Source organism: Heloderma suspectum, chromosome 13 (genome assembly GCF_057233095.1).
Source record: "Heloderma suspectum isolate Gila_16-S chromosome 13, 16-S_ref, whole genome shotgun sequence".
NCBI lineage: Eukaryota > Metazoa > Chordata > Lepidosauria > Squamata > Helodermatidae > Heloderma > Heloderma suspectum.
This window is the reverse complement of record NC_139470.1, coordinates 33,365,074-33,390,808: the sequence shown is the minus strand read 5'-3', so window position 1 is coordinate 33,390,808 and position 25,735 is coordinate 33,365,074. Positions and strand designations below refer to the sequence as shown.

Sequence of the window (25,735 nt, the reverse complement as noted above, 5' to 3'; positions counted from 1 at the left end):
TGCTATGTTTATATGAAGTTGGGATTTGCTCCTTCGATCACACAGTTTTACATGAAACATCTTCCATACAGAACAGGAAAGGGATCTGCTGTCTTGAAAGACAGTTCATTTCAGTTAACATTTATTTATTAAACCGGGCAGGGGCGGGGAGCGTGTGCAAGGGGCAGCCCTGCCTGCAGGGGATGCGTTGCCCTGCTGACTTGCTCCTTTGCCAGGGATCCCAGAAAGGCAACCCTGTTTGCTGAGTCACTGTGCTGGCACTGGTCGAGTCCAGTTCTGCAGCAAAAGGGATGTGCCTGGCCCCCGAGATCCGGAGCAAAGGGCTCACACAGGTCCTCTGGAAGAAGGGCAAGGCTGCTCCGCTTGACATGTGGCACACTGATGTCTCATCAACGCACTGTTTTTACTGTCCAGAATGTTTGCTGTAGGGTTGCTTGGCTGTCTATTGGGGTTTGAGCAGGGTGCAATGTCTTCCTGAAGCCTACAAGTCGATCTCCCGCTCTCTACAAAGACCCCATTGTTGCCTGTGTTGTGCTAAAGGGTCGGACAAGGCAGTGTCTATACCCTGTAGCAGCTGAGTATGGGTAGGTGGGTTCAAAGGTGGGAAGAAACATGACTGAAGTGGATGTGGAGAACTTTTCTCCCTCTCCCCTAATAGTAGAGCCCAGTGGGGTCATCCCATGAAGCTGATTGGTGGGAGATTCAGGGCGGATAAAAGGAAGGGCTTCTTCACACAGCGCATAGTCAAACAACAGAGTGTGCTACCTCAAGACGTAGTGATGGCCGCAAATCTGGGCGGCTTTAAGAGGAGGAGAAGGTAATCAATGGCTACTAGTCCTGATGGCTCTGTGCCACCTCCAGCATCACTGGCAGTACAGTATTTGCTGGGGACCATGGGGCGGAAGGGAGGGTGCTGTTGCACTCCTGCCCTATTTGTGGGCTTCCCACTGGGGCAGCTGGTTGGCCACTGTGAGAACAGGATGCTGGACCCGTGGTCTGATCCAGCTCTTACGTTCTTATCTTCTCATATGAACAGCATGGAGATCCAAAGCTCTCAACGAGCCCAAGAGGTACAGGCTGCGCAAGTACATTGGTAGAAAACATGTTGCAAACACTTCCCTTTCCCGGTTTAGGAAAAAAATGTTGATGGCAGAAGGTTGGGCTGCTCAGTGTGGGATTTGTTTCTGCCTCTGCTTCCCATCGGTCTGTGGGCTTTCACAGTGGGCACCTACACCACTTTTCTCCATGTGCAGGGGGAGGGGGGATCTTCATGACAACAGAATGAGAAGCATGTTGGAATATTACCTGGATTTTCATGAAATAGGCTTTGGTCTATCAGGGACACATGAAACAAAATAAGCCAAGAGTTTTCAGGGGTCGCACAGTACTTGAAAGGAACATACTTCCAGGTGTGGGGTGGGGAGTAGAATTGGACCTCATCAATCTGGCAGGGGCTGTTCAACCCCTGAGAGAGGCTTGTTTCCCGCCCTTGTCCAGGCTCCCCGCTGGTACTACATTATGAATGGAGAGCAACTAATTTTCCCCATGTGTGGAGATTTCCCTGAAGAAACCAAAGTCCCCAGTTCTCCAGCGCAGCCTCTGAAGGCTCTTGAGAGCGCCTCTCCAACCCAATTTCGATGCATCGCAGCAATCTGCTGCAGACTTCTTGCTCCCACCCCATTTTTCCCCATGTGGGCACTTCTGCCTATTGCCTCCAACCTCACCTTCCAACCCCCCTTTGTCCTTCTCACAATGAGAAGCTCCCATAAACCTGAAAGATCATTACATCAGAGAAACTACAGGACATCAAAGAAGCACAACATTACAATAGTAATTTCAGAGAGCAAGAGCGCTTTAGGGTGAATTACTGAAGTTAGCATTTAACCCTTTCACTGCAGGGGAGTGAAATTTCTTACTTCTGAGTAAATGTGCACAGAACCGGGGGGGGGGGGGATATGTTAAAGATTAAAAGCAGGCCAGTTAAGGTGAATCCCAGTCCCTACTTACTGTGGTAACATGAGGGGGACTGCTGCATTTCTGGGGATTTTCTCAAGGGGAAAACTACTTGGATTGGGAAATGAGGGAATGGGGCATCCCACCCCCTTGACCATGTCCCTGCCAGGTCACAAAGGCACACCCAGGATTTAAAGCAGGGGGGAATGGAACACTGGCAAAACTGCCAGGGAGCTGCTTTCAGTAAAAAAAAAAGGACAAGGAAAAAGAGCTGGAGTAAAGGGAGTTTCAGAAAATGTGGCTTTTTAAGAGGGAAGCAGCTTCTGGGCAGCGGATGGGTGACGACGCCCTCCGTTTTGAAGGAACCCCAGCCGCTCTAACTGCACACTGAATGGCTCGTGAAGACCGCGCCCTGGACTCAGCCATGAGTGGGGCCACAGATCTGAAAGACACTGGATCTGCAACAGGAATCTTGCGTGTTGCTGGCTCTCGCTTTGGTCAGGCCACGTATGCTGCTGAGCTCTGCCACCAGACACAGCTCTGTGGAAGCGGCGCTATTCCATGCGAGAGCAGCAGGAGCAGGCAGAGGTGATGCTCCTGTTCCTTTTTCTGCTGGATGAACAAAACCCCCCGATGTCGCAATAGGGGCCGTGTGCCAGCAGAGGCACACAGGATAATCCCTCTCTTCCCTAGCCTGATCCCAGTCCTGGTCACGTATTGGCAGGGTGCCAAAGCTGAGCTAGAGGGGTGAGAGAACCGACCCCAGAATAACTTGGAACACTCCTCTGCGTCCTGAAATAGTTAACCCGAGTGGAAGCGTCCTCGTCCAATGGCTGAGGAGAGCGTGGACGGCTGACATCCCAGAAAGGATACAGGTAACTCCAGTGCGCCACTGGGCTCACTCCTTGATACCTGAACACCCGGTCTTGAAGGAGGGAAGACGAGAGAGCTCCCGAGCCATCGGGCAACCGTCTGCCACCAGCTGGGCAAGATTTCCCGCAGATCATGGCAGCCAGCTTCCTCTCAGGCCTCGTGAGTAGCCTGCACATCAGCTGGGCATGCCGCCTGGCTCCCCCTCCCAGGTGCCACGGAATAGCCCTGGGAACAGCCCTCCAACCGGGGGGGCAGGGCTTTGCCTCTGGGCCCCGGGGTTCTTCCCGGCCTCCCATGCAGCCCAGCTCGTAGCAAGCTGCGTACGCTCGTTCGGCTCCTCTCTGAAGCCGGCCTGGCGCCAAAGCGTGTGGACGGCGTCCCGGCTGGAGGAGCAATAGGCTCCTGCCTCTCCGATGAGCTGGGGGCGGCCTGCAGCCCCCCCCCCCCCGGCCTTTCCGACACACATGACCGAGACTTCACAGTCTGAAGCGCCACCCTCTTGCCCTCATCGGCACTGGACGGAAGCTATAAAACGGTTCTGGGCATACCTGGCGTGGCTGAAACCAACTGGGAGAGCTGGTACAGAAGATGATATATTGTTCTCAGTATCATGGGCTGAGGGAACAATATTTTAGTCACAGTTTAGAGAGATATTTTATTTTTACTTATTATTTCATTGATATCCTGCCTCTTTCGCTCTTGCAAGGAAGCGAAGGAGGCTTACAAGCTCCTCCCCCTCCCCATCTTATCTTCACAACAACCCTGTCAGGTAGGTTCAGCTGGGAGTCAGCGACTGGCCCAAAGTCACCCAGGGAGCTTCATGGCTGAGGGGGGACTAGTACCCGGGTCTCCTGAGTCCCAGTCTTTCACTCTAACCACTACACCACACTTCCTTTCTTGTGGTTCAGCCATGAGGCTGTAATCTACCTGCTCTGTGGGCAAGATAGATATGCAACTGTAAAGATTACATATTTTCCATCTACAAGTATTAGGGGGAAATTCTTAAAGGAAAATACTGTGCCTTGTGAGGGATATTCAGAATTTTAAGTTCATAATTGATTTTGTTCAATTTTATGCAGATTTGTGTAAATTTTACTTATCTTAGCTAGCGATCCAAAACTGACAATTTATTTTGTATGATTTGGTCTTGTATTAACTTCATTTATGTAGCTGGTTATTTCTGTGTAGCTATGTAGCTAATTTTTTGGTTTTCTGGTGGTCTGGTGACTGCACACAAATAAACTAATCTGCTCGGCTTCCATTTGAGCCCCGGCCACCCGGTGCCAGGGGAAGACATGCGCAGGCGGCCCATGCAACGCTGCGCCCGCAGTGTTCCGGTATGGGTAGCCGTTGTGGCAGGGTGGTGAGCAGGTGATCTGGAAGCTATTCTCATGGAGGCTTTGCTGCAAATTCGTAACGCTCCATGGTCATCCGCAGCACATGACGTCATAGCCATCCCACAGCCACCCCAGCGCTTTCAGTGAAAAAATCAGAGTTTCTGAGACGGGTTATACTCTTGATTGATTTCTTTAATTCGCTTTCTCCTCGCTTCTGGTGCTGTGTGCTCTGTCCTCCGCATTTACTTCAGCATGGCAGCCCAACCCCAGGGTGTGTCTTTCACCTGTCCGTGACCTCGCTAAGCTCAGTCAAGGGGTGTTTCCCCTCCCATTCAGAAAAGTATCACCAAGCAGTGCATGCGCAAGTTAAGACGACACTGCTGTCCCTCAAAATAGTGCATGTACAAATGCTGTCTCCTTCCCAAGCTGCAAGCAGGCTCCACTTTCTTTCAGGCAGTGCTTCCTCCACAGCAGAGGTTTCATACATCATAAATGAAGGGAGATTGTACGGGGCAAAGCAAACCAGAGCAACCCCGCCCCCCCTTCTGGGCATGTTGACTTGGAAGCGTTGAAAGCGACAATGGAGCCCATTACCTGGGGAGGTGGTGGGCTCTCGCACACTGGAGGCAGTCAAGACGAGGCTCTGACTTGGATTCCTGCACTGAGCAGGCGGTTGGACTCGATGGCCTTGTAGGCCCCTTCCAACCCTGCTATTCTCTGATTCTATGAAAGGGTGAAGGGCTACGTTTAGAACCTCACCCCAAAGCGCCCTTCCGCTTCTGTGCTGCTTTGATGGAAGAGTTCCTGTTGCCATGTAAAGTCGCAGTGCCCCTTCAAGATGACAGGAGCTTCTCATCTCATTCTGAGGAGGGAGAAGGAGAAAGGGGGAGTAGAAGGGGGGGATTTTGGCTTCTCAAGGCAAAGGTACACACATTGGGGGGAAAGGGGGGGAGACAATGTAGTCACAGGGGGGAGCCTTCAGAATTGTGTATTAGTTGCTCTCCATTCATAATAACGCAGTCGCAGTCGCAGCAGCGGGGAGCCTGGACAATGGAGGGAAACAAACCTCTCTCATTGGTTGAGCAGCCTCTGCCAGTCCGATGACATTCAGTTCTACTCCCCCCACCCCACCCGGAAGCATGTTCCTTTCAAGCAGATTCTAACGGTGCTGTACACACAGCTTTTCTTGCTTCATGCGGACCAAAACCAATTCCATGAAAATCAGGGTAAGCATCCAATGCACTTCCCATTCTGTTGTCGAGAAGATCCCCCCCAGATGGTGCCCTGTGTCTTTGCAGGTGCAGTACCAGCGGTTCTTCCAGATGATCCTTGTGTTAGGAATAGGCGGAACCCTCCTTATTGGCTTCCAGGTCTCTGTGATCACCTCTCCTTCCCAGGTAAGCTTTTGTAGCTGAGGGTTCCACCTGCAGGGCACAGGCCGAAGGGCGCCTCTCAGACCACGGCGAGAGGGCAGCTTCTCCAGTTGGGCTATTTGGCTGTTACGGACTCTGTGTGTGCAAAAGGTGCTGTGAGGGATTTAGAACACACATACATCCAGCATGTGCTGCTGCTGCGTGTGCTGTGATCTTCCCTAACCAAGAGGGGGCATGGCTCATGCTGGTGGTGCTGATCACCATTTCCAGGATATGTGCTGTCTCCAAGGCCTCTTTTCCCCCCACCTCCTGCCCCCTCAAGAGTTGCTCACACTGTCAGAGTTGAACATGCCGTCTGTTTGGCGGTTGCACAGGTGGAGGTTCTGGTGCTCATCAGACGTCATGTGCCATTTTGGTTGGGGCCCAAATGTTGAGCAAATGTGGGGGGCAAGGAGGCTCTCCTGGTTTTCTCCAGTCAGCAAGAAGAATGTTGTAGTCGTTCATTTCCAGCATCAGCAGGGGTTGGATTAGAGACCTTTGCTGTCCCATGCACAGATAGATCAATATATATTCTTATCCCTTCCAGTTCATTAGCTAAATTCTAGCTAGGTTAACTGTGAGGCTAGCAAATTGAACTTTTAGCTGGGGATCCACTCTTGTACTGAAGATCTTCTGGCCAACGATACACAAGCAGAACAGTGGAAGGGGTGGAGTCATGGGTGGGATGTGGTTGGCCCAAGGGAGGACACGTGAACCTTGTCCTCAATCCTCTATTGAATCTTCTATCTGCACCTAGCGGACTTCTTCAGAGTCGTCCGGGGGCTATTACGTGCTGGCCCTAAGGACACTGCAGACCCCTCTGAGGCCCGCTGTGATGCATTTGCTAGACACTTCCAGGATGAAATCTCTGGCATCCACTTAGATGCCAGTGTTACAGCAGGCGACTCTGGTGAGGTATGCAGGGCACAGCCTTGTCCTGTTCTCCTGGGTGTGGCTCAGGTGGTGCAGCTCGAAGACATTGACAAGATGCTTGGACAGGTTCATGCAGCCACTTCTGTACTGGAACCTTGCCCCTCTTGCCTTATAAAAACTGGCAGGGAAGGAACAGCTGGCTGGGCTGGGGAGGTGAGTAATGCCTCCTTGTGAGAGGGGGTGGTCCCGGGCCATCTCAAAAAGGCAGCGGTGAGATCACTCCTGAACCTTCCCTGGACCTGGAAAATCATAACAATTTTAGGCCGGTAGCAAATGTTCCTTTCCTGGGCAAGGTTCTTGAGCAGGCGGTTGCCAACCAGCTCCAGACACTCTTGGATGAAACCGATTATCTAGATCCATTTCAGTCAGGGTTCAGGCCAGGTTTTGGCATGGAAACAGCCTTGGTCGCCCTGTATGATGATCTATGTTGGGAGAGAGATGGGGAGTGTGACCTTGTTGATTCTCCTTGATCCCTCAGTGGCTTTCGATACCATTGACTATCCTTCTGGGACAATTAGAGTGGGAGGTACTTCATTGCAGTGATTTCGCTCCTACTTGGATGGTCAGCTCCAGAAGGTGGTGCTTGGGGAACATTGCTCAGTCCCATGGATTCTCCAGTATGGGGTTCCACAGGGGTCAGCTTTGTCCCCCATGCTATTTAACATCTACATAAAATCGTTGAGTGTGGTCATCCAGAGGTGTCATCACTCAGCTCTATTTCTCCTATTCATCTTCTTCAGGTGAGGCGGTGGATGTGCTAAATTGGTGCCTGGCTGTGACAATGGACTGGATGAGGGCTAATAAACTGAAACTCAATCCAGACGAGACTGAGATGCTGTTAGTGGGTGGTTCTCCTGACTGAGGGTGCTCGACCTGTTTTGGATGGGGCTGCACTTGCCCCAAAGGAGCAGGTTCGTAGCTTGAGGGTCCTCCTTGAGCCATCTTTGTCACTTGAGGCCCAGGTGGCCTCAGTGGCATGGAGCGCCTTCTACCAACTTCAGTTGGTGGCCCAGCTACACCCCTATCTGGACAGGGATAACCTGGCTTCAGTTGTCTATGCTCTGGTAACCTCCAAGTTAGATTACTGCAATGCGCTTTATGTGGGGCTGCCTTTGAAGATGGCTCAGAAGCTGAAGCTCGTGCAAAATGCGGGGGCCACAACAGGGACCAGACGGTCCGAACATATAAAGCCGACTCTGGCCCACTTACACTGGCTGCCTATATGTTTCCAAGCCCGATTCAAGGTGCTGGTTTTAACCAATAAAGCCCTACATGACTTGGGACCACAGTACCTGGTGGAACACCTCTCCTGGCATGAACTGACCCATACACTATGCTTTGCATCTAAGGCCCTCCTCTGGGAGCCTCTTCCAATGGCTGCCACAGTTTGCACAAGCTGCAGCTTCCAAACCGTCTTCAAAGGCAGTCCCACGTAGAGCACACTGTAGTAATCTAACCCGGAAGTTACCGGAGCATAGACAGCTGAAGCCAGATTATCCCTGTCCAGATAGGGGTGTAGCTGGGCCACCAACCAAAGGTGGTAGAAGGCGCTCCATGCCACTGAGGCCACCTGAGCCTCAAGTGACAAAGATGGCTCAAGGAGGACCCTCAAGCTACGAACCTGCTCCTTCAGGGCAAGTGCAGCCCCATCCAAAACAGGTCGAGCACCCACCATCCATTCAGGAGAACCACCCACTAACAGCATCTCAGTCTTGTCTGGACTGAGTTTCTTATATGTTTATATGTAAAAACCTTATATGCAATTAACGTATATGTTCATTAGCCCTCATCCAGTCCATTGTCGCAGCCAGGCACCAATTTAGCCCATCCACCGCCTCACCTGAAGATGAAAAGGAGCAATAGAGCTGCATGTCATCAGCGTACTGATGACAATGCACTAGAAGACTCCAGATGGCCGTGCTCAGCGGTTCCATGCAGATGTTGAATAATGTGGGGGCATGGCTGTTTCTGGGCAAGAATGGAAAATGGTGAGTGTTGGTTCTCCCCCCCCCCCCCGCTTCCCAGTGGTGGGTCTGCACCTCCTATTTCCTGCTTTTCAAGCCACACGCTTCTTTGTGTCTGTGGTCCCTATTTACACGTGCCTATCTTGGCCTGTCCAGGCGCCTGCTGGGTGGTCCTGAACCCCTGCTTCAGGAGGGCTGTTTGTGCTCTCTACAGGCCTCCTGCCCAGGAAGCTATTGGCTGTTTTGTGCTGGTTCTTCTTCCTTCCTGTATGCCCCGGCCGTGGCCTGCTAAGGTTTGGAGATGCCGCAAAAGTGATAAGCCAGATCCAGGTTTACTTACAAGGAGGCTTTATTGAGTACTTACAGCACACAGGCGTACCCAGTGGTTAGACTTCCCTACGTGCTTATGAGGAGCATAAAGGGACTTAGGCTGGGCCATGAGCAGTTGCGGGGTCCTTGCTGGCTGTGCCACTGGGGGGATGTAGTAGGGGTATTGTGGCATGTTGTATATTGTGTGTGCCACGATGCTTGGGGTGGGGGTGTCTTTTTTGTCATAAGTTCATGAGCTACCTCCATGTGTGGTTGCCAGCACAGTTCCTGATTGGTGGGCACTGGCGGTGTTTCCAAGATGTCTGTTACTATGCCATTTTTAAATTGGGGGGGTTGAGTGTCTTTCCCCACTCTTCTCGGGCTAGGCACACAGTGGTTCCACTGGCATAGGAGTGTATCTTCAGTCCTGGCACAATGTGAATTTGCTTCCCTGGGGTTCAGGCCTTCCCTCCAAGCCTCAGGCTCAGTCCTGCTTTCTCCTCCTGCTCACATGTGTAATCTGATGGTGTAATGTGTAATCACTGTTTCTTCCAACAGTGTAATCAGCTTGCACTTGTTGCACACGTAGGCCATGCCAAGAAAACAGCCGTTGCACACATCTTGCAGCTCACCACCACTGGAGAGTCTTTTCCTTCCATAGTCTCTATTTCCTTTGTGTTTCTAGCTTTCTCATGGTACTGGGAGGGCCTGTGCTTTGTCCTCTATTCACTGGAGGTTAACAACAGAGTCCCACTAGTATGGAAGTGTGTGTTACAAGAAAAAGAAACTGAAAACAAACTTTGTTAGGGACCTCCCCCTTGACCTCCCCTGCTGAACTCCTGTTTGCTCCCCCTATTCGCGTGCTCTGATAGCCCGCTCTCTGGGAGCTCTCTGTACAACCCCTAGACCAGCTGGAGCAGCTTCCTTTGCTCTGCTCAGCTAGGAGGCAGGAAACAACAGAACTGGATAAGAGGCTGGAGTGTCCTACTTGACACTTTTGTTCAATGTAACCAGCATGTAAAGAGCCATACTTCTTGGCAGTATTTCTGGTTATCTGAATATTTTATCTCCCTCTCTCCAACAGAATAAATAAAAGTCTGTAAAGAGCTAGGGCAGGTTTTCGCCCCAAATCTGCTCTCTGGATTAATAATGATTTTTTAAAAATGAAATAAAGAAACTTCCGTATAAAACAGTGCTGGAGTCATACATTTTTAATTTTAAAAGTATTTTTCCCAGGACATAAAGAGATTCATCAACGAGACATGGGTAAAACGACATGGCTCTGCTCTCCATCCAGAAATGCTCACCCTACTCTGGTCCTTTGTTGTGTCTATCTACTGCATTGGTGGGCTGATGGGCTGTCTGTGGAGTGGACCCCTGACCACAAGATATGGAAAGTATGCATCTTTCTCATCAGTTCATAATATTGGCATTACCGTTGTGCTCATTATTAAAGTATGTCTCTTCCATCACTTTACATAATTTGTATTATTCATACATTTTATATAATTTATTCACAACAGTTTATCTTGTCTCTCCATCTTAAAATAGAATTAAAAGCCTAGCTGACAAGGAAACAAATTAAGATAACCAGAGATCAATCAGGGATTTGTCTATATATTCAGTGGGAAACTAGAGGTAAGATAAAAAGGTATACACGGAATTAACACCAGAATTTTGTTTGTTACAGAAAGAAAAGTTTAATATGCAACAATTTTATCATAATCGCAGCTGCCCTTCTCATTGGTTCTAGTAAGATGGCCAATTCCTTTGAACTGATTCTGATGGGTCGCTTCTTGTATGGCATCAGTGCAGGTAACCCTTTGAACTTTGGGGTCTTTCATGAAGCTGTTTGATCTCTAACTGAACTAATAGCGAAATAAGAAACACAGGTGTAGGAGAAGAGACTGAGTGAGGAGTGTAGAGAGGGGAAGGAGAGCTAACTGCAGGTAAAAAGTTGAGTACTCTCGCATCTCAAGATCAGCTGCCCACACTTCCTGGAAAGGAAACCTGCTTTCAAACCTTAGTGGAGGGGAGGTGTTTATTCCCAAAAGAAAGGGGATCAAAGCAAATCTAGGGTACCGAGATCTCTTGCTGTTGGTCCTTGTGCAAAAGGGGATCGACGTTCTAGGTTACAATATATGTCCTGAGCAAAACATTGTGCGGAGGTTCCTATCCTTAATGGCTGTTTAGGACTGCTAATGCATTTGCTTCCAGGGCTGTTGGCTGCCCAATTCAGAATTGACCATGAGTAACTTAATTAGGCATCTAATCAGACAGGCATCTGCAGGTTCCAGAGTCCTCATTCTTTGCATACCAAAGTGGAATTGCCATGATTTAATTAAGTTAGAGCTTGTTGTTGTTCAGTCGTTCAGCCATGTCTGACTCTTCGTGGCCCCATGGCCCATAGCACGCCAGGCCTTCCTGTCCTGCGCTCTCTCCCGGAGCGTGCTCAAGTCCATATTCATGGCATCGGTGATGCTGTCTAGCCATCTCATCCTCTGCCATCCCCTTCTCCTTTTGTCTTCAATCCTTCCCAGCATCAGGGTCTTTTCCAGGGAGTTTTCTCTTCACATTAGGTGGCCAAAATATTTGAGCTTCAGCTTCAGTATCTGTCCTTCCAATGAGCACTCAGGGTTGATTTCCTTTAGTATGGACTGATTTGACCTCCTTGCAGTCCAGGGGACTCGTAAGAGTCTTCTCCAGCACCACAGTTTGAAAGCATCGATTCTTCAGCGCTCAGCCTTCCTTATAGTCTAGCTCTCACAACCATATGTTGCTACTGGGAAAACCATAGCTTTGATTAGACGGACCTTTGTCGGCAAAGTGATGTCTCTGCTTCTTACTATGCTGCCTAGTTTTGCCATAGCTTTCCTCCCAAGGAGCAAGCATCTTTTAATTTCATGGCTGCAGTCACCGTCTGTGGTGATCTTGGAGCCCAAGAAAATAAAATCTGTCACTGCTTCCATTTCTTCCCCTTCTATATGCCAGGCAGTGATGGGGCCAGATGCCATGATCTTAGTTTTGTTAATGTTGAGTTTCAAACCAGCTTTTGCACTCTCCACTTTCACCCTCAACAAGAGGCTCTTTAGATCCTCTTCGCTTTCTGCCATTAGGGTGGTATCGCCTGCATATGTGAGGTTGTTGATAATTCTCCCGGCAATCTTAGTTCCGACCTGTGATTCATCCAACCCGGCATTTCTCATGATGTACTCTGCATATAAGTTAAATAAGTAGGGCGACAATATGCAGCCTTGTTGTACTCCTTTCCCAATTTTGAACCAATCGGTTGTTCCATGTCCGGTTCTTACTGTTGCTTCTTGACCCTCGAACAGGTTTCTCAGGAGACAGGTAAGGTGGTCTGGTACTCCCATCACTTTAAGAATTTGCCAGAGTTTGTTGTGATCCACACAATCAAAGGCTTTAGCGCAGTCAATGAAGCAGAGATAGATGTTTTTCTGGAATTCTCTTGCTTTCTCCATGATCCAGCGAATGTTGGTGATTTGATCTCTAGTTCCTCTAGGTAAGGAAGAGCAAATAAATATCTCTTCTCCTCTGGCTTGATTCTCAGTCCTTGCTGAACCACCCTCCCAGGACTAAGTGGAGATTCTAGAGGCAACCCATGTACACACACCACACATACACACATGTGTGCTGTTAAGGAAATATCCAAGGAGGTTCGGTTGAACAGTCAGAAATTTATTAAAGCACATCACGGCCGTGGGAGAGACAGATGAAACTGTGTCTCTCCCCAAAAAAATAAAAGAAAGAAAACAGGATGCATTTACACCGACTGAAAGTTGGAGAGCAAATAAAACACTACGCATGCTCAGAAACCAATTCGTACTCGGCAACAGTCTTATCAGCACAGCAGCCTTCTTATCTTTAGGGATGAGTTACTTTGGTGGATAGGAATTTCTTGCTTATGAGGAAGCTACAATTACCTTCGCATGGCCACACACAGACACCCTCTCAATGCCATCAGGCACCTCGCCTGGACCAAGCTAGTTACAAGGCCAAGTCAGGCCCACCTTCACAAACCCCCTTTGAGTCTATCAGGCTCACCATCTATATTGTTATCAGTTGTTTAATCTCTTTATTTCTCTCTTTCCCTTCTTTTTACATTTCTCTGCATTCCACTGACCATCTGGCGCAATTCAGCTTTATATATAGTAAGGAATTTGATACAACATTTAATTAAAGCAATGATCACAGGGAACAACAACTATGCTTATTACATTGTACATCTTGCTAGGTGGCTGTTTCTGGTAGATCCAGGTAATAGGGTTTAGTCACTTCAGTCTCACTTTGTGGAACTGGGATCATTGGTGTGCCTCTCTGGGCATGGACTGGCACATGGCTGCAGATCTAGCAGTGGGATACATTCACGTCTACTTGAATCTGTTTCACTACTTCCAGGAAAGCACTCTTCGCTTTCATGCAACTGAAGATCTGAAGCAGGAGCAGGATGCAGGTGGACCACATCCTGAGAATGTGCCTCTAGTGGATGCTGAGCAGGGCCGTCGCTAGGAGTGGGCCCACCTGGGCACAAGCTCCAGATCTTTTTTGAGCAGTACTAATGGCCATTTTTTTTACATTGTCCCATTGACTTGCATTGGAAAATAGCAACAGCCATAACTTTTTTATTTTGCATGATAAATACATGACATTTGGGAACCTGGTAGCCCCCATGGAGCTGATTGAACCTGCCCAATTTCAGGCAGTTAGTCCAGTGGCTTTTGTGCTAGTCACAGGTAAAATTTGCTATCTTCAAGAAAATCTGTCAAAGCAAGGAGCTATAATTTTTTTGTGCTTCCACATACATACATGGAATTTGAGGACCTGGCAGTGCCTATGGAGCTGACTGAACCTGCCAAATTAGGTCCAGTGGCTTTTGTGCTAGCCATGCTAGCCTTGAGAAGAGAAGACTGAGGGGAGATATGATAGCGCTCTTCAAGTACTTGAAAGGTTGTCACAGAGAGGAAGGCCAGGATCTCTTCTTGAGCATCCCAGAATACAGGACACGGAATAATGGGCTCAAGTTACAGGAAGCCAGATTCCGGCTGAACATCAGGAAAAACGTCCTGACTGTTAGAGCAATACGACAATGGAACCAATGACCTAGGGAGACGGTGGGCTCTCCCACACTGGAGGCATTCAAGTCAATTCTCCACCCTCCCTAGTGGGTTTACATGGTTGCAGAGAAACAAATCTGGGGCTGTTTTGTTTGTCAGTTGCCATCACCCAGCAATAGGGAGGGCTGCAGCTCCGTGGCAGAGCCCTGCTTGGCCTGCAGAAGGTCCCGGGTTCAATCCCCAGCATCTCCAGGCGGGGCCAGGAAAGAATCCTGCCTGAAACCCTGGAGAGCCGCTGCTGCCGGTCAGTGTCAACAGTTCTGGGCTAGATGGACCCAGGGTCTGACTCAGTACAAGGCAGCTTCCGATGTTCCTATGCACAGAAAGCTTTCATAAAAATAGGAGTTTTTGGTTTGCTTTTTAAGTGGAGGGGAGATAAATATTGCTAATTTATGCAATCCTATGAATGCCTACTCAGAAGTCCCATTAAGTTTAATGAGGCTTACTCTTGGGAAAGTGTGCATAGGATTCCAGCACAAGTTCTTTTGCAGGGAGGTTTGCACCTTGATGTTCTGCATGTTTACTCAGAAATAAGTCCTGAGTTGTGAACATGATACTGCAGGCTTCATACAGTGCCTACCCAATCCCGTCTAATGAATTGACTACCCTTCCAGCTCAGTCCTATGCATGTCTTGTCGTTTGTGTTTTTTTAATTTTGCATGAACTCTAGCTTCAGTGGTGAGTGAAAGGCACTTAGTACATGCTCAGAGTTTCTCCATAAAAGAGCCCTAGTTTTGAAAACAGACTCACTGGCTGGATCCTGGTGAAGTCTTGGCACAAATGAAGTTATGGGGAGGACGATACACTGAGAGATTGTGCATAACAAGGAGGAGGTAGAGGAGGGTTGCACAAAACAAGTCATCTGTTTTTATGAAGTGTTGCTTTGTTGTTGTTCAGTCGTTCAGTCGTGTCCGACTCTTCGTGGCCCCATGGCCCATAGCACGCCAGGCCTTCCTGTCCTGGGCTCTCTCCCGGAGCGTGCTCAAGTTCATATTCATTGCATCCGTGATGCTATCTAGCCATCTCATCCTCTGCCGTCCCCTTCTCCTTTTGCCTTCAGTCTTTCCCAGCATCAGGGTCTTTTCCAGAGAGTTTTCTCTTTGCATTAGGTGGCCAAAATGAGGAGAAATGGTTGCATAGAGGGGAATAGAATTGGTAGGGGGAGAATTTAAGTGCTCAGTGGTGAAATAAAAGCATTCTGCTTATGCTGAGAGGCACTCTATATTTAAGAATATAAGAAGAGCCATGCTGCCTAATTCACTCAGGATTTTATGGAGCAAGTCTCACTAAGTTAGAAAACTGTCAGAAAGTACACACAATGCTGCCTCCCCCCTTTCCCTTTTGGCAGCAAAATACATTTCTCACAGTACAGAAAGAAGCACTCCTTATCAGTTAGGGAGTATACATTGTGAAGAGTGAGTACGGTGCATTGTTTTAGTTTCTGTTAGTAGCAAAAAGTCTGGCTTTCACTCTATGTGAATACAGCTATGAGAACAAACTCTAAAATCATGAAAATCAGCAGCTTTCTAGCAAATCAGCGTATTTGTGCTATTGATTACAGCACATGATTCTGGGCAAATTCACACCTGACTGCTTGCCATTCTTCTGAAACTAAATCTAATACACTCCCCCCTTCAATTCTCACAGAATTGCTGTTGTTTATTAAACAATTAAAACAAATCATATATCATTAAGCTTGGTAGGCTAAATTCAAAGCAAAAAGACAAAGCCAGAAAATAACAGTAACTAATATAACAAGGGGATAAGGCACAACACATAGGATTTCCAATCCACTGTTACTTCAGTGAACAAATCTATCTCACCAGTGACTTTCAATAGAAGTTTACACTTGCTTAGAGCACTTTAAAATCTCATTCTCATCTCGACAGCATCATTCTAGCACATGCGGCATCTCTCAACAAACATTCAGTTTAGCTTGCATTTTCTTCTTTGTGAAGTAACACTTACTGGCACCCACAGAAGTTGAGCTTGAGCTGTAATACATGTTCAAACACCTTAGCCAATACATGACCCTACAGATGGTCTTCACTCTCTATTGCCAGTCACACACAGTCATTGCGTCTTGATTTTTACACGGGGAAGCTGCTGCTATTGTAGCTTTCGGGTGGCATATACGACAGTGTCCAGTAGACCCAAAGGATGCATTTGATGACTAAGGGGAGTAAAAAGCTCCCACTCCCACATGGAAGGAACAATAGGCACAATTACAGATAAAGACATTTTCTCTAAAAGCAAAAGCAAAAATGAAGGTACTGAGTACATTAAGCACATTATTCACATTTATGCAACTTGCTTGATCTAAATCATTGTGGCACCTTCACCTCTTAGTGGAATGACTCAATCGATTCTACCCTTACCTGCTACCACAAGGTGGGGAAGAAGGACCAGGGGCGCTACCAGGCGGCCGTCCGGGCAGCGCCACAAATGGTCAGTGTATTGAGAGAACAACCAGCCAGTCTCCACATTTCTTTTTCAGCATTTGGACCTGCTTTTGGAGTTGTGCAACATCTTCAAAAGTTGTCATGGGAGACTGGTTTATTGCTGAAAGGAATAAGGCAGTAGCTCCAGCAAGGGCAAAAAGTTCTGCCACTTGAACAGAAGTACAGTTAGGCAAAATATTTTGTTTTATTACAGTATAGGAAGTACAGACAGAATATCTCTTCAGCATTTCTTTGACAAAACCTATTGTCAGCAGCGCCCTAGCTGCCTCTTACAGTCCCCTCCAATAGCCAACTCAAGACACAGACAAAAAGGATTCTTTCCAAGGCTTTATTCCTTTTACAACTTAATGACTCATTCAGATGCTAATCACCAGCAACTAAGCAAGGAACTGCACTGGGGTAGCTTAAGCTCCAGGTAAGGCAGTTGGTCCCTGTTTGAAGGGGAAGAGCGGGAAGACTCTGAACTTATGGGCTATGGAGAGGTCCTCCCTCTTACCCTTGGGTCCTCGGGACGCGACTGTTGTTTTAGAGCCAAGCGAGCAGAGCGCCTCCTCTCGGCGCCCTCCATCTGCCGCTGCTCCCTGCGTCTGTGCTGAGCATCCAGCAAGACCCCCTCCCCCGCTCTCTCGCTGCCAGGGTCACTCTCTCCCAGGAATGCGGGCAGGAGGAATCTCTCCCTGCCACTGTGCCTGTGAGCGATGAGCGAGCTCCTCTCCCACGGGTTGTTGCTCTTCCTCAGAATCAGAACTGCTCTGGGGCTCTATGGGCTCAGTTTCCACTCTGACACCTATCTACAAAATACACACAATCTACATTAGTCAGTGGCTCATCTGATAAGCCTGGATGCAGCTTTGCTAAGTGTTCAACCACTTCTAAACAATCATAAGGGATACCCTCAGAAGGATCAGGCATGAAAGAAGCAGGATTTAGAGTGGAATGACGTTGCGCTGTAATATGACTGTTAGAGAGAAGCAAAATTTCATGCCTGAAGAGGCGTGATTGAGAAAGGTGCTGAGTCTTTGCTTTAAGTAGAAGAGCTGCCACTGAGCGAGGGACACAAAGAGTTAAAGGAGAACTTAACACAATACTTTCAGAGGCTTGAACAAGGAGGGCAGCGGCTGCAGAATCAAGGAAAGTCCTGTAAGTATACAGTTCTTATTTCCATGCCTTTAAGTAAGCACACTAAGAGCACAATCTTTTTCTTTCATAACAGAAGAGAGTGAATGAAACAATCAGGAAGCCCAAGTTGTTTTAGAGCAGTGCTTGTTTTGGAGCAGTGGAAGCAGATTCAGCTTCAGAAGACCAGGGAAGCGGCTCAGGAATATCTGAATATACTCTGTCAGGGAGCAAAGACGGGGCAACTAAGTTTACACAAAAGGTCTCTGGTCAATAGAAAAGAACAGGCTGCGTTGATGAAGTTACAAACCTCTCGCCTGCCTTAGAAGTTTGGAGAAGGAGGGGGATGTGTGAAGTTTTTCCATCAGCTGGCCAGGCCAATGGGGACATTTATTTTTCTTACACTCAACTTTGGCTACAAAAAAATGGCAGCAATGCTGGATGTTTTTCAAAAATGTCTTTAGATGATCTATATATTCTGCTGTAGTCTCCCCTTTGTTTTGTTTACAATTGATTTTTTTTTTTAAGCCTAATCAGTTTTCTGCAGACAAATTTCAGGGATTATTCCTAGGCGTCTTATGTGCGCTTGGTCTAAAGTATTAAGATCAGCTGGTTCTTGACTTAGCCAATTTGCTTGTTCTTTTAATCTAGCGTGCACTTCTTGGGGCAAAATAACTCACATGAACTGGTTTATGCTAGCCCAGTTAGGATTTTAACAAGTGATCACTGTTTGCAATTCTTCTCTAAATTTCTGTGGCTTTTCTCTCATGTTTCAAAATTTGACCTGGTCTTTCAGTTTTTCTTGGAAGTCCTTAAGACTCCGCTCCCCGGGACATAGGTGACCTTTTTGGTGTCTCAGCATACCAATCAAAGAATACATTCTCATTTACCCTGTGCCACTTTGGACCTTGAGATTCCAAGGCTCTCTCTTTGAACAATTCTGTCCAAATCAAAGGTCCCAACCAAGGGAAATTGTTTGGACAGGTCAAATTCCATTTGTCCAAAACTTGTAAGTCTTAGGTCCATAAATCTTGTACATGTACACTGAAGGTGCCCCTTTTGGGGCTGCGGAATTTCTTTGGAAGAATCCGACCCCATCCTCAATTCACACAGGAGCACACAGGAAAACTATCAGGAGGTCTCCACAGGTTGCAAGAAACAAAAGGCCCTGCCAAATTCCAAGGTACAGTCAGAGACCGACTCTCACTGGATTGGAGGCACAGTCAGTCACTCGCGGTCAAGGGAGCTCATACCATGGCAGAGAATGAAGGGAAGGTTGGGTCACTCACTACCATCTCCATTCATTCAGGAATGATTTATTCAGGAGGTCTGTGCCTTGTTGGCCAGCCCATACCATGGAGGGAAGAAGGAAAACTCATTCACACTAGGCTCCAGCGACTATAATTTTCCCTGGTCCTTTTTACCTCAGTTCATACCAGGCAACTCTTGTTCTATTCTTTTCCTCAATTCACACAAGGCAATTCCCATTCACCTGACGCCATATGCCACAGACCTCTGTAACCGCCCCCCCAAAAAACAAAAACAGAAAGAAAACAAAAACTTACCAAATGCTTAAATTACTGACTGTCTCTTTAAAGGTTGTTGTTGTTGTTGTTGTTCAGTCCTTCAGTCGTGTCCGACTCTTCGTGACCCCATGGACCAGAGCACGCCAGGCCTTCCTGTCCTGCGCTCTCTCCCGGAGCGTGCTCAAGTCCATATTCATTGCATCGGTGATGCCAACTAGCCATCTCATCCTCTGCCGTCCCCTTCTCCTTTTGCCTTCAATCTTTGCCAGCATCAAGGTCTTTTCCAGAGTTTTCTCTTCACATTAGGTGGCCAAAATAGTTGAGCTTCAGCTTCGGTATCTGTCCTTCCAATGAGCACTCAGGGTTGATTTCCTTTAGGATGGACTGATTTGACCTCCTTGCAGTCCAGGGGACTCGTAAGAGTCTTCTCCAGCACCACAGTTCGAAAGCATCAGTTCTTCGGCGCTCAGCCTTCCTTATGCTCCAGCTCTCACAGCCATACGTCGCTACTGGGAAAACCATAGCTTTGATTAGACGGACCTCTGTCGGCAAGGTGATGTCTCTGCTTCTTACTATGCTATCTAGGTTTGCCATAGCTTTCCTCCCAAGGAGCAAACGTCTTTTAATTTCATGGCTACAGTCACCGTCTGCGGTGATTTTGGAGCCCAAGAAAGTAAAATCTGTCACTGCTGCCATTTCTTCCCCTTCTATATGCCAGGAAGTGATAGGGCCAGATGCCATGATCTGAGTTTTCTTAATGTTGAGTTTCAAACCAGCTTTTGCACTCTCCACTTTCACCCTCAACAAGAGGCTCTTTAGATCCTCTTCGCTTTCTGCCGTTAGGGTGGTATCATCTGCATATCGGAGGTTGTTGATAATTCTCCCGGCAATCTTAATTCCGACCTCTGATTCATCCAACCCGGCGTTTCTCTTGTACTCTGCATATAAGTTAAATAAGCAGGGCGACAATATGCAGCCTTTTCGTACTCCTTTCCCAATTTTGAACCACTCAGTTGTTCCATGTCTGGTTCTTACTGTTGCATCTTGACCCTCGTACAGGTTTCTCAGGAGACAGGTAAGGTGGTCTGGTACTCCCATCACTTTAAGAATTTGCCACAGCTTGTTGTGATCCACACAATCAAAGGCTTTAGCGTAGTCAATGAAGCAGAAATAGACGTTTTTCTGGAATTCTCTTGCTTTCTCCATGATGCAGCGAATGTTGGCGATTTGATCTCTAGTTCCTCTGCCTCTTCGAAACCCAGCTTGTACTTCCGGTAGTTCTCGGTTCGCATACTGCTGAAGCCTAGCTTGTAGGATTTTGAGCATCACCTTGCTGGCATGTGAAATGAGCGCAATTGTGTGGTAGTTTGAACACTCTTTGGCATTGCCCTTCTTTGGAATTGGAATGTAAACTGACCTTTTCCAGTCTTGCGGCCATTGTTGAGTGTTCCAAATTTGTTGGCATATTGAATGCAGCACTTTAACAGCATCATCTTTTAAAATGATGATTTTAAAGGTGGTATCCTTTAAAGTGGTATCCTTTATCCACTCTTTAAAGGTGGTATCCTTTAAAGGGCAGAATCGTCCCATGGGCAGCCCCACACTGAGTCCCAGACCTAGAGATCTCAAAAGGTCTCTTACCTTGGTTTGCCCATCTGGGATGTTCAGTGAATGGCAGTCCAAATTAGTTTGATTCTCCTCAGCATATGGGATCCTAGTCACAGCACCAAACTGTTAAGGAAATATCCAAGGCAGGTGAGGTTGAACAGTCAGAAATGTATTAAAGTAGATGACGGCCATGGGAGAGACAGATGAAACTGTGTCTCAGCAAAAAAAAGAAAACAGGATGCATTCATTCAGACTGAAAGTTGGAGAACAAAGAAAACACATTGCACATGCTCAGAAACCAATCAGTACTCAGCAACCGTCTTATCAGCACAGCGGCCTTCTTATCTTTAGGATGAGTTACTTTGGTGGATAGGAATTTCTTGCTTATGAGCTAGTTACAATTACCGTCTCATGGTCAGACACACACACGCTCTCTCTCAGTCCCATCAGGAACCTCGCCTGAACCAAACTACTTACAAGACCTAGTCAGGCCTACCTTCACAGTGCACACACACATACAGATTGAGGGAGAGGGAGAGGGGGAGAGAGAGGGAGAACAATGCAGCTCAGCTCTTTGGTAACACAGCTTGCTTACTTTTGACCCCTGGCTTTCATACCCATCATGTACAGATTGAGCTGGCAGGTTTCATGTGTGGTAGAATATTGCAAGACAATCTCGGGGGGGGGGGGGGGTTAAACCTTTCTAGAAATGTAGCTTTTCTTCTCATTGTAGGTATATGCCTGAACGTCCATGGACCATACCTTGGAGAAGTTTCACCCAAGAAGTTCAGAGGTTTTGCAACTGCCACAGCCTCTGTGTTTTTTTCACTAGGAAAAGCCTTGGGGCAAATTATGGGTTTAAGGTAAAGTCACCATAATCACTGGCATGCCAAACCATCTTTATTTATTCTCCCTCCCCTCCCACCAATACACACATGCACACACTTTCCTTCTTTCTACCCATATTTAGGACAAATAACCATAATGGATGGGGATTATCTTTTAGTTGAGATCGTAAAGCTGGCGTCTCCAACGTGGGGCATGTCTCCACAGGCGGCTTACTCCAAGCTGGCTGTGTTTGGAGGTTGTTCGGGGTACATGATGCCATGGCCATCCTGCAGCCGCCCCGGAGCTTATTGTGGGAAAACCGGTTTTCCTAAGACGGCTCCAAGTCAAACTGTTGTCGGGTTCTCCATGCTTCTGTTGTTGTGGGCCCCAACAACATTGGGCATGCTACATTGACCTCGGGCATGCTAGCCCTGCCCAGGGTGTGTCTTTCACTGTGGCCCCGGTCGAGGGGTGTTTCCTGTCCCTGCATCCCCCATCCCTGTGTTTCCAAGCACAAACCTATGTATGTCTATTCAGAAGTAACTCCCATTGTGGCCAAGTGAGGCTTGTTCGCGCTCCAGGAGCCTTAAAGCACTACCTAAATCAAGTATTGATAGCGTAAAAGGCTGACTGGAGTAACTCCCCTAAAGGCTGTGAACCGCTATCTTGAAGCTGCATTTCTTCAGTGTTTGGTGTCCTGCAGTTAGGAAGTAATTCATGAGCTTCAGGAAGGGGGTGGAGCCTGGAAGGGGGGAGCCTCTCTCACTGGTTGCGCAGCCCCTGCCAGTCTGATGAGGTACAGTTCTAATCCACCCACCCCTCCCAGAAGTGTGTCCCTACCAAGTGAATTAAAAAGGTGCGGTGTACTCGTTTGTGGGTCCCAGCATGGACCAAAGCTGATCCCTTGAAAAATCTGGGTAATCCTCCATTCGCTTCTCCTTCCATTGTCGTGGAGATCCCCCCATGGCGCCTATGGGCACCAATGTGCCTGCAGACAACTCCCTTGGTGCCCCCCAGGCTCTTGTCCCTCCTAAAAATTAATTGGGAGACTGGCATGCTGCAAATTGAAGGCCTGCCCTCCAGCGCCATCTTTATTGGGGTTCCAAAGAGTAGTTTTCTGTTTCAGATGCCAGACCCCACCTCTGCCTTATACTTAGGTTCTTGGGCAAGTTACTTTTCTTTTAGTCTCACCAGTTTGTAATTTTTCAGTGTTTCAGCTGACAAGAAGTTTTTCTTAGTATCTTGGCCAGGAATATCCAATCCAAACTTCATGCACTCATCCCATAAAGCTGATTGGTGGGAGATTCAGGACAGATAAAAGGAAGCCCTTCTTCACACAGCACAGAGTTAAATGGAACTCGCTACCACAGGGTGTAGTGATGGCCACCAATTTGGATGGCTTTAAACGGGCATGGACAAAGACATGGAGGGTCAGGCTATCGATGGCTACATGGTACCTCCAGTATCAGAGGCAGTATGCCTATGTACACCAGTTGCTAGGGAATATGGGCGGGAGGGTGCTCTTGCCCTCATGTCCTGCTTGGTATTTTCCCATGGTTGGCCACTGTGTGAACAGAATACTGGACTAGATAGACCCTTGGTCTGATCCAGCATGAGTCTCTTGTTATGTTCAAACATGTAACTTCTCTTCCTCTTCCCACCTAAATTAATATTGCCATTTTTTATTATTACACACCTCCTTGGGCAATTGTGTATTGACCATATCAGACCTCTGAGGTGGCATTTGGGGATGGGGTCTCTCCCTAACTGTGAGGACTGGGATACTGCTGGTTGTTTTTGTTTTTTGAAGAACGAAATCAGGTATCCTCAGCTTTTGTCCCCCAGCCTTTTGTCCCCTAGAATCCTCTGATAGAGCACAAGTGCCTCTTCTTGCCAGAGATCTTTTAGGCACCAAGTCCTTGTGGCCTCTCCTGCTGGCTCTGTGTGGAATCCCAGCACTGCTGCAGCTGCTGCTCTTGCCGCTCTTCCCAGAATCGCCTCCATTCCTGTTGATTCAAAAGGAAGATAAAGAAGGCTGCCTAGCAGGTACTGCATTTCCTCCTTAGTTTTTCAGCTTGCACTGATGCCCAGTGAAGGGAAAGAGATATGTCTCACCACCTAATTCTGGCCACTAAGTGATCATGCGAAGGATGCTGGCATGTTGGAATTAAGCCAGGTCAGGGGGGAAAATGTGGCGCGTCCTTGAAAACATTGTTCATGATGGGCTGCAACGCTCCGGGGGGCGGGGGGGCTGTGGAGCTGGAGATGAGCCTTCTGTGCGCTGGATGCTTCCTTGGCTGAAGCCGGTCTGGGAAGGAGTGCTCTGGACCAGGCTCTAGTGGCAGGCGGGGCGGGGCGCAGAGGCGGACTCAGCGCCAGCCAGTGCTGAAGCAACACCCAGCCACAGGGCCAGAAGGTGAGCTAGTCCAGCCGCCCACTGCCAGTGCAGGGAACCCACTGCTGCAGCACGCCCGCCGCTGGCCACCCCGCTCTGCTGAAGAGATTCTAACGACGGGAAGCTGGTCTGTCCTGCAGCTGCACAGCTCAGACCATCAGGGAGTTTGTCCTGCTGTTAGTCAACGTCCCTTTTCTTGGTTCTGATCCTGCCCTCTGGAGCAATGGAAAACAAATTCATTCCATCCTTCGTGTGGCAGCCCTTCAAATATTTGAAGATGGCCATCACAGCACCTCTTCGTTATCTCTTCCCCAGTCTGAAGCCAGCTTTCCTCGTAGGACTTGGTCTCTAGGCTCCTCGTCATTCTTTTTGGCCTCCTTTGGATACGTTCCAGTTGAAATCCTTGTTAAACTACCTCAGAGCGGCTGAAATGCTTGCTGAGGAGCAAGTGGCTTCTGCACAAGAACAGCTGCAGGAAAAGCCCACGTTGTGCCAGGCCTCACCTTTCTGGCACAGGAGTCTTCAGAGCATGGGCTGATGATGTCATTGAGTCTTGTCCCACACCAGAGGGACATGCATGGCAGGGTCTAACAGCCATCCCAGCCAGACATATTTGGGAGACCAGACCGGAATTCTGTCGAATTCCAGCTCAAAACCAGAAGTTTGGGAGGGAATCCAGAGCCCAAAATCTGGCCCTGCTGATACACTTCTTCTTAGCTGTTGCCGTTTGGGATTATCAGTGCTTTTTAAAACCCAACTTCTGCTCAAAAATGTGGTGCTGGTTCTCTAATTAGTTCCTGTTCTGTCCACAACTTTCCCTTGGAGGTGGGGGCAGGGGAGACAGACATCCCCTGGGGGTGGGGGTGATAACTATTAAGCTGCACCTGTGTGCTATCTGTTTCCTTGATAACTACTGAAATGTGATCTTTTTGATCAGCTGACATATGGATAATTGACATATGGATCAATGTTTGAATCACTGTGCTGTGTCCATTCTCCCACAAAGCCATGAGGGACCTCTGGGGTGAAGGACATCATCAAGCTGAGATGGAGGACATGATGAAGGAGAAGGTGGCCACAAGGAACGCCAAGAGCTTGAGTGTCCTGGACGTGATGAGGGAGCCCTCGCTGCGGTGGCCCTTGTGCATCACCATTCTGCTGGTCATGAGTGTGCAGCTCTGTGGCTTGAGTGCAGTTGAGTGGAAGCAGTCAGTAGCATCAGTCACTCGAAGCAAGTGACACTTCTCTTCTTGGGGCTTCCACATTCTCCCATTTATTAACTGGCTAGCTTATTTGGGGTGCTTCCACATTAGAGGTTGGATCTGGGAGCGACCTTCCTTGAGTATTAAAATACTTGTGCAGTAATGCTTACATGAAAGAGCACCGCCGCACTATTTTGTCCAATTAGCCCCGTGCCAAAGAGTGGGACTTAAAAAGTCCACACTCTGCGAGCTTTCTGCTGCTGCCACTTCCATGCCTTGCATTTGTGCTAAAACAGTTAAACATTTTAAAGTTTTTTTACCTTTCTGAAGTAATTTTGCAATACTGTTTTAATATATAAAAGCATTATAGCACAAATTTAAAAATATGCCTGGAAGAAAGAAAGACAAATTTGAGTTTAGAAATTACACACTCAGATGACTTGACCCTTCGCTGCCCACATAGGGGAAAAATCACCTTGCCCCCTGTTGCATGGAAAGTCAAATGCCGTTCCACTTAGAGGAGGAGGGCAGTGCCTCGGACCTGCCTGTTTGGAAGCACGCTGTATTTAATATCCATCATTTTCATAGAATCATAGAATAGTAGGGTTGGAAGGGGCCTACAAGGCCATCGAGTCCAACCCCCTGCTCAATGCAGGAATCCAAGTCAGAGCATCCCTGACAA

General features: G+C 48.0%; 1 protein-coding gene across 1 annotated transcript in view; it reads left to right on the top strand.

Annotated features, from left to right (window-relative positions):
- The first annotated feature begins 5,464 nt into the window (after positions 1–5,464).
- LOC146336360 (solute carrier family 2, facilitated glucose transporter member 11-like) overlaps positions 5,465–25,735 on the top strand; it is a 47,255-nt gene continuing 26,984 nt past the window's right edge. Inside the window, exons 1-6 of the mRNA XM_084820001.1 lie at positions 5,465–5,560; positions 10,018–10,178; positions 10,472–10,596; positions 21,362–21,491; positions 23,354–23,502; positions 24,858–25,045. Of these exons, the coding sequence (XP_084676127.1) occupies positions 5,486–5,560; positions 10,018–10,178; positions 10,472–10,596; positions 21,362–21,491; positions 23,354–23,502; positions 24,858–25,045 (828 nt within the window). The 5' untranslated portion in view covers positions 5,465–5,485. The remainder of the gene's footprint in view (positions 5,561–10,017; positions 10,179–10,471; positions 10,597–21,361; positions 21,492–23,353; positions 23,503–24,857; positions 25,046–25,735) is intronic.